The following is a 13,113-nucleotide window of genomic DNA, read 5'->3' on the forward strand; positions in this document are numbered from 1 at the left end:
TAGAGCTTTCGAGATTCTTCGTATTTCAAACCGGAGAAGATCTAAAAGTAAAGAACGAGAGTGGAAATAGTTATAATACGAAGTACAATTAGCGAGGTTACCCTCCTTTTTTTTTCTTTCTATCTCGTGTGAATTCGGAAGGCGGTCGTGTTAAATTTGTTCCGTTGAAGTGCAGTGCTTGAACGTTGAGGACCGTCCGAGGGATCATCAACATCTGCACGGATGACGGGTAGAGTTCGTTGTCTGGTCGTTTAAAAGGTCGAGAAAATGTCACGGTACGGATATATATGTATATCTGTATACATTCGTTAATATTTCTCGTTCAGTTTTCGAGAGAGCGAGAGAGAGAGAGAGAGAGAGAAAGAGAAAAAGGAAGAACGCTATAGCGTGTAAACGAGCTTTACGGTACATTTCCATTTCTAGCGGTAAATCAAAGGACTTTAAATTGGCAAAGAAAAGCTCTTCTTCCTCCGTCGAGATCAAGGCGTGCGCTAGTTGCACTTGACGTTTAACGTCAGCTGCGAAAGTGCATGTGCCAAAGAACGGCGATCTGCTATACGGGGTAGGGGTCGGGTTAGATTATCTCTCGTACACCATCGCGTACGTATATGCGAACGTAGTGCGCGCATAGGAGATGCGTAATCGTCGGAGAAATGAAAAATTAATCAGCGCATATCTCCGCGAACGAAAGAGAAAAAAAAAGAAAGAGAGAAAACATATTTCACGTCACGCAGGTAGATCGATAATGAGGATGCTGACGAAACGAAAAGTAAGAAGAAAGAAAAACATGGATAAGGTACGGACGGAGGGTTTAAACAAAAAAGCACAATGTAGAAAAGATGAGAAAATAAAAAAGAAGGAGGGTGGATCTTCGAAGAGGAAAAAAGGGAGTGAGCAGCTACCCTACGGGATTTTTCGTTGGAAAAAAAAAGAAACTAGAATAACGCAGAAAGAAAAAAAAAAAAAAAAAGGAAGCGATTCCTCTATGCATGAACAGCGGAGAGTGAAGGAGGTCCGTCCGTCCGTCCGCGAGCTACACTATCTCGGAAGTGGGTCAGTACGGGTTGTGAGACCCTCGAGTTGTTCAACAAAAGAAGCGAGCTATAATAAACCCCCTACGTTTTTGAAAAGAGAGGAGAGTGGTACCTTCGGGTCGCGTTCACCATGGATAATAAATCAGGTAAAAGACGCATGATATTTTGAATATATCAACAAAAAAAAAAGGGGGGGGATGAAGAAAAAATGAGAAAGTCACTCTTTCCCTCGACCTTTTCAGGTCACTTCGCTCTCTTCGGTTACCAAAAAGTGTATGTAACGTATATATTATTTTTTTTTTTTTTCTCCATCTTCCAGCGATCCTTGAAGTGAATCATATATTTTTAAGAAGGGAGGTTCTCCCCAGCTGTAACCGGAGCGTCGTATACGCAATACAGATATAGGTGTATACCTAGTTTATTTCTCCGCACTTCGCCCGTTGGTAGTTCTCAAGTCACTCGTTCGCTCTCGTGTTTCCGTGTCTAATTATATCCGCCCGCGCCTGCTGGGTGCAACGGCGCTGCAGGATAAAGAGGGTAAATCTACTGTCCAAGAAGGAGACGTTGCGCACCGAGAGCTTTTCGGTCTATTAAATTTCACCAGTCACTAATGGGGAAGTCGAGGTAGCTTATACCGCCGCTTATACTGCCGCTGGATTCGCCTTAAAATTTAACCACGGACCGATGACTACCGCGCGTTTCGCCATGCCGCGGCGTATTTCGGCCGGTGTCGCCCGCGCGTCGCCCTTATTCTTACCGTATTCTCCTTTATTTTTCCCTCTCTTCGAACCCCCCCTCCCCGTTTTTCCCCCGCCCTCCGGTAATTGCGAGCGAATAAACCGGCGAGGCACGAAAAAAAGTGGAAAAAGGAATCTCTCGCCTTCTTATTTCTGTCGGTTTTTCCTTCGTTTTTTTTTTTTTTTTCCTTTCTTTTTATACTTCATTTTTCGGAATATAATAATCCCGTTTCCGCGAGCCAACCTCAATACCCGGCTCTCTCCTGTAGCACTCGCGCGATTCACGCGACAAAGGAAGACGTCGAGGAACGGCCGAGATGCTCGGCGTCACTTCCGCCCTTCGGAGCTTCAAAGCCGCAAAATATAATCCTTAGGAACACCTACCCACCGTCCTTTGAATTTTTACTGCGTAAGCGTTTCAAGCAATTACCGTATCGACGATTTTTGCTTTGTGCTGTTTTATCCTCTCCTTTTATGCCCCTACTTCTTTTTATTTTTTTTTTTATTTATTTATTTTTTTTCCTAATTCCTTTTTTCTCCTTTATTCGCTCCCCCTACGTTTCGATTTCGCCGAAAGAAGTGAAACTACGACAAGAAAGAGATGAGGAGAAAAAAGTTCGACCGCAAAATTCCAAAAATCACGGGCCACTACGACATTCTAATGAGAAAATTCCAAGGCTTCGGAATCAAGACTTATAATTGAACCGAGAGCATGGGATCTTGATTAAATTTTTTTTCCCACTTCTATTTAGAGACATTTTAGCCCAGGGAAAGGTTGAAATTCAAATATGACCCAATTAAGAGACGACGTCCTAATATCTTGCGTGCAATACCAGAAATTCTTTCGACTGCAAGACTGAAGAAAAGAGAAAAAAACGAGCTCAAGCGCGATCAAATTTCTCCCCGTACACAGTCTTTATATAGGTAAAAACGAAGGAGAACGAGAACGAAGTTTGAAGACGAAGACAAAGAAAAAAAAAAGAGAGCCGAGCTTCTGTACTCCCACAGATGCTTCAAGCCCTCGTATACACATCAGACGACATTATACTCGTCTCGAAAGGAAGAATGGGGTGGGGTGGGGGGGGGGGGGGGGGGGGAAATGTGAATTATATGGGCGATGTGAAATAAAATAACGAGAGGAACTTGCGACGGTAACTGAAAGAGAAAAGGAAGAAAACGTTAGAGAGAAAAAAAAAGTAAGAGAAGAAGGTTGTTAATGGGGTGTAGCAAAACCGAGTACGTATATAATACCGTGGACAAAATCCGAATAAAGTCGTACAGTGAAACCCGGCGCACCGTAGTCCGCCGTTTCAAAAGTACGGAGAGCGAAAAGCGGTGAGATAGTAATCGGCTCGGTGAATATACCCAACCGACGTTGGAAAAAAGAAGCGCGCGTCTCCGCCGTACACACGCTTTCGAATACTCCGATAGGTAGAGAGAGAAAATAATAGCCAGTGCTCAAAAACACCCGCATCTTTGATCTCGAAAAGCCACCCCTTTCATCTCCTTTGCAGATCGCCCAGATGGCTAGCTGGCTGGCTGGCTGTCTCAATGCGTGAATAATTTACGTATGTATAATAAGTTTCCACGTACGCGCGTGAAACTTTGAATCTCAATTACAAGACGTATGCGATGAAAATATTGATTGGAAAATGAATTGAATTTTCATTTGCGTCTGCCAATTACGAAAAAATGAAAAGATAAGAAAAGAAACGGAATAAAAATTAGAATAACTAAAAAGCGGGAAAATTTCCCGGGCGAAACTGACGCAATTATGGAAGTAACTGTTGTTAACCATTTTCTTGCGGTAACGACGATGAAATAAAACCGAAGTAATTTTGCCAATTGAGAGAAGTGGAAATTAAAAAATAATTGATTAATTGATTGATTATTTTTCTAACAAGATTCTATTTGAATTGATTCAATTTCACTGTTTCCTCGTTAATACGACGACGAAATTTTCAGTGAATTATTTTTAGTGGATAAATGTACAGTACATAAGTACCCAACAACGTATTCGGTATATAATAAATTACAGAAGAAAGATTATTTGCGAAAAGCAATTAAATATAATGATTGTTGTTCGAATCGAATTTTGCGTATTTACATATACGCTTCTACAGTCGTTGAATACCGAGGATTATCATCACATATTACGAATTGAATCCAATTAATTCATCCGTGATTTGCAGGTATTATGATTATCATCGTACGATATCATCGTTCAAAATTTGCGGTTTCTGTAACCTCATAAATAATATTTTTCGCGTGTAACGTTAAACGAAATAATTTACCACATCATCATCGGCTGTAATCAATGTCATCGATTTGACGGGAGGTTTATTCACCATAAACCGCCCCGCTCGTTAATAATTCCCCTACTAAAATCAAAATACGTTAAAAAATCTGTAATGCACATTTCCAGCAAACCCGACGTTTAACATGGCGTCGAAAATTGTTAACATAGATTCCGAATGCCCTAGTGTAAAGTGATCGATGGGAAGACCACCGACGAACCGGGAGCCGCCGAATTGGAAGTAGAAGACTAGGAATAAGGGGCGGCTCGGTTTTCAGGTTAATTCGATTACAGGCCAGTCGTACTTAATCATTACAGATCACTATGAGGGGCGTAAAATATAACCCCCGAACTAAACCGTCCCTAATACAACGTTAAAGGATGATCAACGTGCTTCGGATATAATTTAATCTCTGGACATTGACGTGCGCCGCGTGTCAATTAAACCGCGTGCTGTTTTCATTATGACACGCGTGTGTGAATAAGTTGCGTCCATATCGGTCGTCCCTGTATCGCGTGATCAGCGATAGTATCTAATAATACGTAACGATAATTAATTGTCGTTGGGATTAGTGTGCGAAAAAATTGCTCCAACTTTTTCCGTTTCACGTAGTACAGGAGGGTAGAAAATAAATTAAAAATTCGCAACCCCTTTCTTTTTCAGCTTTAGACGAGAGTAATACGAATCTCGGGTCGCTCTGGAATCGGGTTCGATAAGTTTCGCAAATTAAAGAATAAAAATAATGAGAATAATCTTTTGATCCCAAACATCGGAGTTGAAGTATAATAAAATTGTGACTTGCAGAGTAAGAACCCCACCCCTGATAAAGGTAATTGCATTTTTTTTTTTTTCAAAGTACAAAAGAATTTCTTTTATATACGTTGAAAGGTACGATATCAATAACCGTTATGTATTTCCACGGTAAAACAGATATTGTTTAATTTAAATCGGAAATTGACGTATCTCCGATAAGCTGCACCGAGCAACTCTCTCCAGCCAGAGAGACGATTTTTTTCCCACCCCTCTGGCGGAGGAGTGCGGCGGGTACGATATCAATTCGAATAACGTCGAGGCGCGGTAATTTTTTTTATACCTCGCCAAGTAACCGACACCCCTCCCCCGCCCTTACGGCAATATCGTACGCGTGTCTGTCGGAAATCTTTGACTTTGAGAAAATACGAAATGAATCGAAGAAATGAGGATGGAACGAAAAAATTGGAAAAAAAAAACAACTCATCGTCAAAGAATTATACGTATGTATACGTAAGTCGACTCACCAGAATCAAAGGTGATCTCGCTGAGCATGATCCACCTTGCGGAAAAGTGTAGTCTGAGTTTAACGAATTTCCCAACTCTATGATGAAGTTTTATGGTTATATTCCTCGATGTTTCGAATATCTTGTCCTCCATGTACGTGTAAGTTATCGGCTCACCGGTGTAATATTTACCACCAACGCTGAAGAGGATGTCGACCTGTGAGAAGACCTGAAAAAAAAAGATTTCAAAAAATCTCTTCACGTCTCCTTTTCCTTCTCGTTTCTTTTCGTACACATATTTAATATCAATTTTTGTGTGATAAAAACGGGACAATGACGGATGAGATCTTGGAACGGAGCGGAGTGGCTCCGTTGGAAATTGATCAGGAACAGGTATAGGTGTGAAATAATATATAGCGTCTAGCTATTGGAAAATTCTCTGATTTCCATATAGCGTCATAGAAGGAAAGTTTAGTGTGTCTTTAAAGTTTGATGGGGTATATGATCCGGTTATAAATCAAAAGTGTTATCCTGGTCGTTGCAGGCCAAGCAGGAACTTCGTGCATGTATATATATAGAGACAATATGTTGGTGGTGATATATTCAAAAGTTTCAATGGCACCCGCGTAGCCGTAGAGTTGGTGAATCGAAAATAAAAGTAAACCAGTACCTTATAAAAGTAGTTGAAAAATAAAGAAAGAGTAAAAATAATCCGAAGAAAAAGGACCATGTTAAGGGTACGGAAATATTTATCCAGTAAAACGACCGAGAAATTCTGCAGAGTTGTCGAAAAAAAAAAAAAAAATCGGGAAAAAAACAAATATTAGTAAAATTATTTTCCTTTTTTTTTTTTTTTCTTAGCAACTCGAGCTTAATTTTCTGCTTTGCTCTCTGTACCTTATTCGCGTGCTTTGTGAGCAAAAAAGATCACGGGGGGAGGAATAAAAAAACAGAAAATTACGTAGACTACGTGCGCGAACTTTATACACCCGCTTGATGTGAATTTTTGCCCGACGCGCTATGGAAATATTGATTCGATCCGCGTCTGAATTATATCGCTGTATCATAACTACGTACACAAGAATTACGAAAATGTTGTTCTATCGATGAAAAAAAAAAAAAAGAGAAGAAACATGGAACAAGAAATACAAAAAATGAGGTATAGCTGCAAAAGAATTGGAGAAATAAAACAAGCATGCTTGAAAATAGAAAAAAAAAAAAAAAGGCAAAAGGGAATCCAATTAACGTGGACCAATTTAAAACAGTTTGCCAATTTGATTACAGGTACGAAACAAAATTTCGGTACATCGATTTGACTTTGTACATATGTGTGAAACGTACTACGTATGCTGCATGTACATACGTACGTACGTATGTACTTTATCTCCACTCCATATGTCCTCGAATAATAAATCGCGTACCGCGGCACATCGACGACGATAGAACTACGGCGCTACGGAAAGCAAAATTTGATTTTTGCCCGATTCAATTTCACCCTCAATCACGTTTCAGGCGTTTAACGAAATTCTGTAACCCATACACCCCCTCAAAAATCAACAATCAAAAAAAAAACTCTGACGAAACTCTTAAATCTCCACGGGTAAAATTATAGAGGGTTGAAAATTCTGACTGCCCGGTGATTCGCGAGTCAAATGAACGGAAAAAGGGGAACTCACAATCGTTGGACTCGTAAATTTCGACTGTGCGATATTCATTGGATAAATTGGCTGTTCTTTTCCTATTCTTATTGTGAGCTTGCGTTTCCGGATACACGCGAATTCTTGTATTCCATTACCACGTCACCAGATTTCATTGTATTATTTTGTCTACATGGGGTAAGATGGCCGCGTATATTTATCTGATTTTCGCAAATATCATCATATCGCTGACGGTAATACCTTTTCGAACCCTCGTCATAACGCCTGACGTTTCATAGCTCGAAACGTAATTGAAAGAAATTCACGGGTGATTTTTCGCGTAGCCGAAACGCATATTGCTGTCACACGAGCGTAGGTATTCGAATCTCGTTTATTTCGTACACTTCCGTCCCACGTGAAGAGAAAAAAAAAAAAACGATACCAAAAAAAGGTCTAGAAAATTTTTAGCGAATCGGAATAGCAGGTGAAATTTTTCCAACGACGAATCCGTGCGCTTCACGGCGTTCATCGGAGGGCAATAAGAATATCGTTGGATCGGGGCGGTTTATTTGCTTGGAAATTGTACACCGGGTAGTAAATTCAGCATTCGTAGATGAGGTTAAGCGGTAAGTACAAGGAGAGAAGGTACGTATTACAAATATATATATATGTATACGAGTGTGTACGCGTATTATACAAGTTACAACTTCCATAACGAAGGTTGGTAAGAATAAGGACTGGATCAACCACCATTACCGGACGGACTAGCCACGGGACAAACGACCGGTAGACACGCGACGTATCATCACGTGGAAAAAGGGGCGGGTATTAGACGTATTATATACTACGTACCATGTATGCGCGTATTTACGTCTCGGAGGATATAGAAAAAGGTAACGTAAGCTCAGCGCGGAGGGGCGGAGGGGGGTGAGGAATTAGAAAATAGAAATAGTGGAGAGAGAGAGAGGGAGAGGGAGAGAGGTAGAGGAGAGAGAAGGTACATGAAAACCGCCGCAACCTGCATAATTAAAAACGGATTGATCAACGTGATAGGTACAGACGACACGCGACGTTACCCCGGGCAATGGCCGAGGGCGTTAATATTATATCCGAAGGTTTTCTGTTCCTGCGGACGACGAAGACGATTTTCCACGTGCGCAAGGACTATAATCTACGGATGATTAAGTACGGTACAAGGTAGATAGGATGCACACGATGTGCACCGCACTTGTTTCTGCCGAGCGCAAGGGAACTAACTCGCTTCGAACCCCCGCCATTCCGAAACGGGATTACCTCCGTGATGAGAGAAAAAAAAAAATCAACAAAAAAAGAAAAAGGGGAATGATATAAAAGAGGAAAATAACTGTACTGGTCGATGGAGAAAATGAAATAAAAAAATCATTTGAGGTCTGCAGGAAAGCTTGATCCTTGTTTTTTTGCTATTAATCGGAAGAAGAATCAAACTGTGACGCAGATTTTGGCATTGAAAAATGAAAGATTTATTTCCTTCGCTTACGATATAAAAAACGTGAAAATTGGTTCGTCGATCGGGTTTTTCTTCACTTCGAAAAAAATCTCAATTTTTCGAAACCACACCCCGGGTGCACGACGACGACGACGAGAAATTCCATCCGCTTCCGAAGTAGTGATTCGAAGAACCGGAATTTCGGCATGAAAAGTAAAAGCCTCTTTTATTGGTTGACCGAGGGCGCGACTAAGGTCAAAGATTTTCATATGCGCCGGATGATTGACATTTTTATTCCGCGGAAGAGTTTAAGTCTTAACTCTAGCCGCGGTTGAACGGATCGTACGATGGATATTAAATTCGGCTCACGATTTCGGGGTGATTTCACCGTATATACGGAGGATACGGGGGTATTCGGGTAGGTCGGTGAAAAACCGCCCGTAGCCCGCGGAGCATAGCTACGTCGGACGAATTCCAACGTCGAGTTGAATTATCGCGTCCGTCATTTTTTTCGCTCTAATTTTTTTCATCTTTCGCGTCACCCTTTTTTTATTTTTTATTTTTTTTCTTCTCTTCCGTTTCGCGTATCACATTTCGCGTTTCAATATTTCATTGCGCCGCCCTCGTTCGCACGCGCGAGGGTAAAAAATACATCGGAGCGGTAAAGGGTGTGCATCAAATGCAGCGGTACGAAGTGCGTATAGGTGGTACCTGTCGTTAAACCGTCAAACACGGGAGGAGGAGGAGGGGTAAAAGCGAGTTCTTCTTTCTCTTTTATCTCATTCCCCCCTCAGATGCGGATGTAGCGGAGCATACCGTCCGTAGCGGATCTGCATAAAAGGCGAATTATTTTATACTTCTCAGTCGCTAATAAACATCAGCCCGTAAAGAAGACGACGGGCGGAGTGGATTCCGTTCGTACGGTCGGTAGTAGTAAAAGAACTTTTAGCCACTTTTAATTACCCCCGTTTTATCATCGGCGATCCCGCTGCTCGCGCGCACGACGATTCGTCGGAATTTATAGGAGCGAGCGGCAGGTGCGGCTCTCCGCTGGAAATCGTCAAGTTTATTTCGTATCGGTATTCAGGATGTCGGGTATTTTGAATGAACGGAGAGGAGGAAGGTACAGCGTCTGTTTCGGATACTCGTATGCGCGCAACCGTCGCTTTGTTCCTGCAGTCGTTGGCGTTGGTTCGGAAATGTTTGGCGTTTCGGTTTTGGCAGGGAGTCGCGGGAGTCGTGAGTCGGAGTTTCGGGGGGTTTAGTTTCGGGTGTGTTTTTGCGAGAGGGGTGGTTCGGTCGTTCGGGTCGCTCGGGTCGCTCGGATCACGGTCTATTATCGCGTAACGTCGCCATGTTTCATTCGGCGGCTTCCGTTGAAGGGGAAAATGTTATTTGGATATCAAAGATGCCCCAACCAAAGCCCCGTAAACCCTGACAGAGCTATTGTGAGGGTGGGTTTATGAGCTCGACGAGAGAACGCGGGCATAAAACTGGTCGGGTTACTTCGACCGACGACCGGCGAGAAACGAAGAGAGGAAAAGGGATCCACCCTCTCCTGGATCCTCCGGAGTAAAACTCTCTTGGAGCGAGTACGGAGGGAACGGGTTACGGGATAGACGCGGGACACCCTCGATATCCGGGGACTGGGTCCAAAACCTTCGAATTCTCCTTATAGTTTCTTTCGATTTTTAATATTCGGTTATTCCCGAATACGACGGGGGTAACGTTTGAGAGAGTTTGAAATTTCATTGGAGAAAACACACTCGATAACCGGTTATCATCCCGCAGCCCTCCCGGCGTTTCGGAGAACCGCGATTTCGGGATGAGCTTCCTTGATTCAATTGGCGAGATTTCAGGGTGACAGGGATTATGGAAAGAGGGGAGATGAGAAGATGGAAAGTAGTGGGCGCACCGCGGCGTCGAATGTACAATGGGATAACGCCAATAAAGCCACCGCGTCGGTGGTGTTGGAGTTGCCGAGAGTCCGTATAGTAGCTGCTCCCGGCTCCGTGAGACATTGAGATTCGGTCGGTGCTCCCTTGATAAAGCGTCGAGTGGAATATTCAATCAACCGGGTATGGAACAGCGTCACCGTGGCCCGTGAAAGAGAGGGATGGGAGGGCGAAGGGGGGGAGGGAGGAGGGAGGAGAGCGGTGTCGGTGGTGCGAGGTAAGGCGGTGTTGGCAGGAATGAGTCCGTTCGCGCGTCTTCTCCAGCCTTTACCTCCTTCCCCCTCGTACCATTCCTTATTCTCCCGGTTATACGGCGGAGCCTGTTGATCGCCGGGTCTGGCGCTGCTTTGGTATTCCGAGTCGGCTACCGGGTAGTACGCGGAGCGTCGCCCGACGTTTCGCCGAGTATAAGAGACGGGTCCAACTAAGCGGAAGCGATTCCTCAAACTCGGTCACCCTCGGTCGCTTCCGAGGTGGGTAAACACCCGCGAGATAATGGCTACTTTGCGCGAGGCGCAGCTACTACCCGCTACGGGACCAGAATTTCGATTAGCCACTTCCAATCGAGTTTACTAATTAAAACGGGATTAAATCTTTGACTTTATATCATCCCTCGTTTAATGCGCCATTGAAAATTTTCGTCAGACATCGTATAACGCTTACGCTATTTATTTATCAACCCCCTCGCGGGAGTACGAGGAGAGATTTCAAAGCAAATTCATCGATCGTGGAAGAAGTGTACATTTTATCGCGGTCTACGGGATTGTCATGCAAATTTTGATCCAGGTAAAATCCGATGCCCGAGTGAGAATTAAATCTCCAAAGTCTATTGAAATTGCGCGAAATTTTCCCCTCACTTTTTCACCTGGCGATAAATCAGGGGGTAGCGCCGATACATCACCCCCTTCGTAAATAGTTGATAAGAATTTTTTTCATTTCTTACCTTCGAAGCGAAAGGTTATATACAACGTGTATTATATACGATCTCACGGACAAGTTCTGGGACTCCGTTGTCTGGAAAGTTTTACCTCACGCACGGTATTTTGTTTTTCGTCCTTTTCCTTCTTTTTTTTTTCTGTTTTTTCTATTTTTTTTTTTTCTCTCTCCTCTCCACGGTACACACACAGAGTGTGCAGTACGGATGCGGGGCGCGGCGGGAATACCGGCACAGGGTGCAGTCGGGGCACAGCGAACGTATAGCGAACGGTGTCCGGGGGGGGGGGGGGGGGGGGTAAAAGTAATATAAAGTAATGGAATGTTATGAAATATACTACCAACCTGTACGTCTCGGGTGAACTGGTTGTTGCTGTATATATGAACGGCGGAGAATTCCCGCACCTGGTCAAACTCGAACTTTATTTCGAGAGGGTGCCCGGATCTGGTGTCGTTCCGCCATCCGACCCAACCCTGGCTTCTGTCGAAGTCGTAGAATCCCATCTTAAAGTTGTCGGGACCCGTACGACCGTCCGTCAACTGTCCCAGACCCCGTCTGAGGTCTCCGTCCCAATGACCGTCGTACGTAGCGTCGAAAAACTCCCATCCATTACCCCGCTTGTCGCCCTGAGGCATCGAATACGATACCACGCCGTCTGACATTGAGAGAAAAGGTGGAAAGATCGAATGATATATCATAATAAACTACCGCGCTCTATTCCAGACGCATTTTTTCTTTCTTTTTTTTTTCTTTCTTTCTTCAAACTCACCCGACCAATAGCATCCGTAGAGTTCGACCCTCATGCACACCGTTCTCCTGTGATAACTGTAGGGCAAAAATCTGACCTTGCTCGCTAGCAAAGGGGGCGAAAGTTCGTACTTGGACTCCAGGTACGTGTTGGTGTTGCCTATGATGACCTGAAAAGAAAATTTCACGTGAATCTCGAATTTTATTTCGTTTCAGCTACCGTAAATTAGTCAAGGTCCATTAAGTTTCCATATTTACAGAGGGGCGCGCGTTCGATTCAAAGGCTGCTTTTCTAATTATGTGTATTTTCTGGTCGGCGGGCTAGCCGGACGGACGTTCGTCGGTAGGTACAGGCGTTAACCGTCGGAAGGGTCAGCGATGTTGGAAAATTAAAGCGTGACGTTTATTTGCTAGGGTTGAGCTTGTTTACTCCTTTATTTACATCCTAATCAATCTCGCGTTCCAATTCAATCAACCGAGCCGCCGCCCGCACGCCGAGCGACCGCTAACGTTCGGCGGACGGAAAGGCGCGCGCGCTCTCGCGTATCGTTACACATTTCGGTGCTCGGTATCAATGGCAGAGGGAACCGCACCGGGGGGGGAGGGTGGTGGTTGGCGGCGGCGGTATCCGCGCACTCGGAGTACGTACCTCGTTGTTTTCAGGTGGAGCTTTTTACGATCGAATTATTATATGTTTTGTCTGACCCCCGGAAAGTCCCGACAGCCGTCACTCCTCGCTGTACACACACACACACTACTCTCCTTGTACGCGCGGGAGGTACGCGCGTGCATTTGGTACACCGAGGAAGGGTCGGTGGGTTTGTATCGCTACAATATTGATTCCACGTGTTACGGATTTATGAATAAAATAAAACGTTTATCCAGTCAGCCGTCCCATGCCATCACGCGATTCAACTTCTCCGCTTATTTCTACGGCTTCGGTTCCGCGCCTCTCGCCCGTTTACCTACGTGCACGCATACCACGCTCCGCTTTATTTCCTCGCTTATAAGGGACACGCGTGTCTTCCAGCGACACGACATTGCTTCCAAT

At 44.0% G+C, this 13,113-nt stretch overlaps 1 protein-coding gene across 2 annotated transcripts in view; it reads right to left on the reverse strand.

The window, feature by feature from the left end:
- The window catches only part of LOC105689291 (discoidin domain-containing receptor 2-like), a 158,094-nt gene that overhangs the window by 27,303 nt on the left and 117,678 nt on the right, over positions 1-13,113 (reverse strand). For both annotated transcript variants that reach the window (XM_025747198.2, XM_025747197.2), the window contains 3 exons: positions 12,085-12,232; positions 11,660-11,970; positions 5,346-5,553 (listed from right to left, as the gene is read on the reverse strand). In XM_025747198.2, coding sequence (XP_025602983.2) covers positions 5,346-5,553; positions 11,660-11,970; positions 12,085-12,232 — 667 coding nt within the window. The remainder of the gene's footprint in view (positions 1-5,345; positions 5,554-11,659; positions 11,971-12,084; positions 12,233-13,113) is intronic.

The sequence above is a fragment of the Athalia rosae genome, chromosome 3 (assembly GCF_917208135.1).
Source record: "Athalia rosae chromosome 3, iyAthRosa1.1, whole genome shotgun sequence".
Lineage (NCBI taxonomy): Eukaryota > Metazoa > Arthropoda > Insecta > Hymenoptera > Athaliidae > Athalia > Athalia rosae.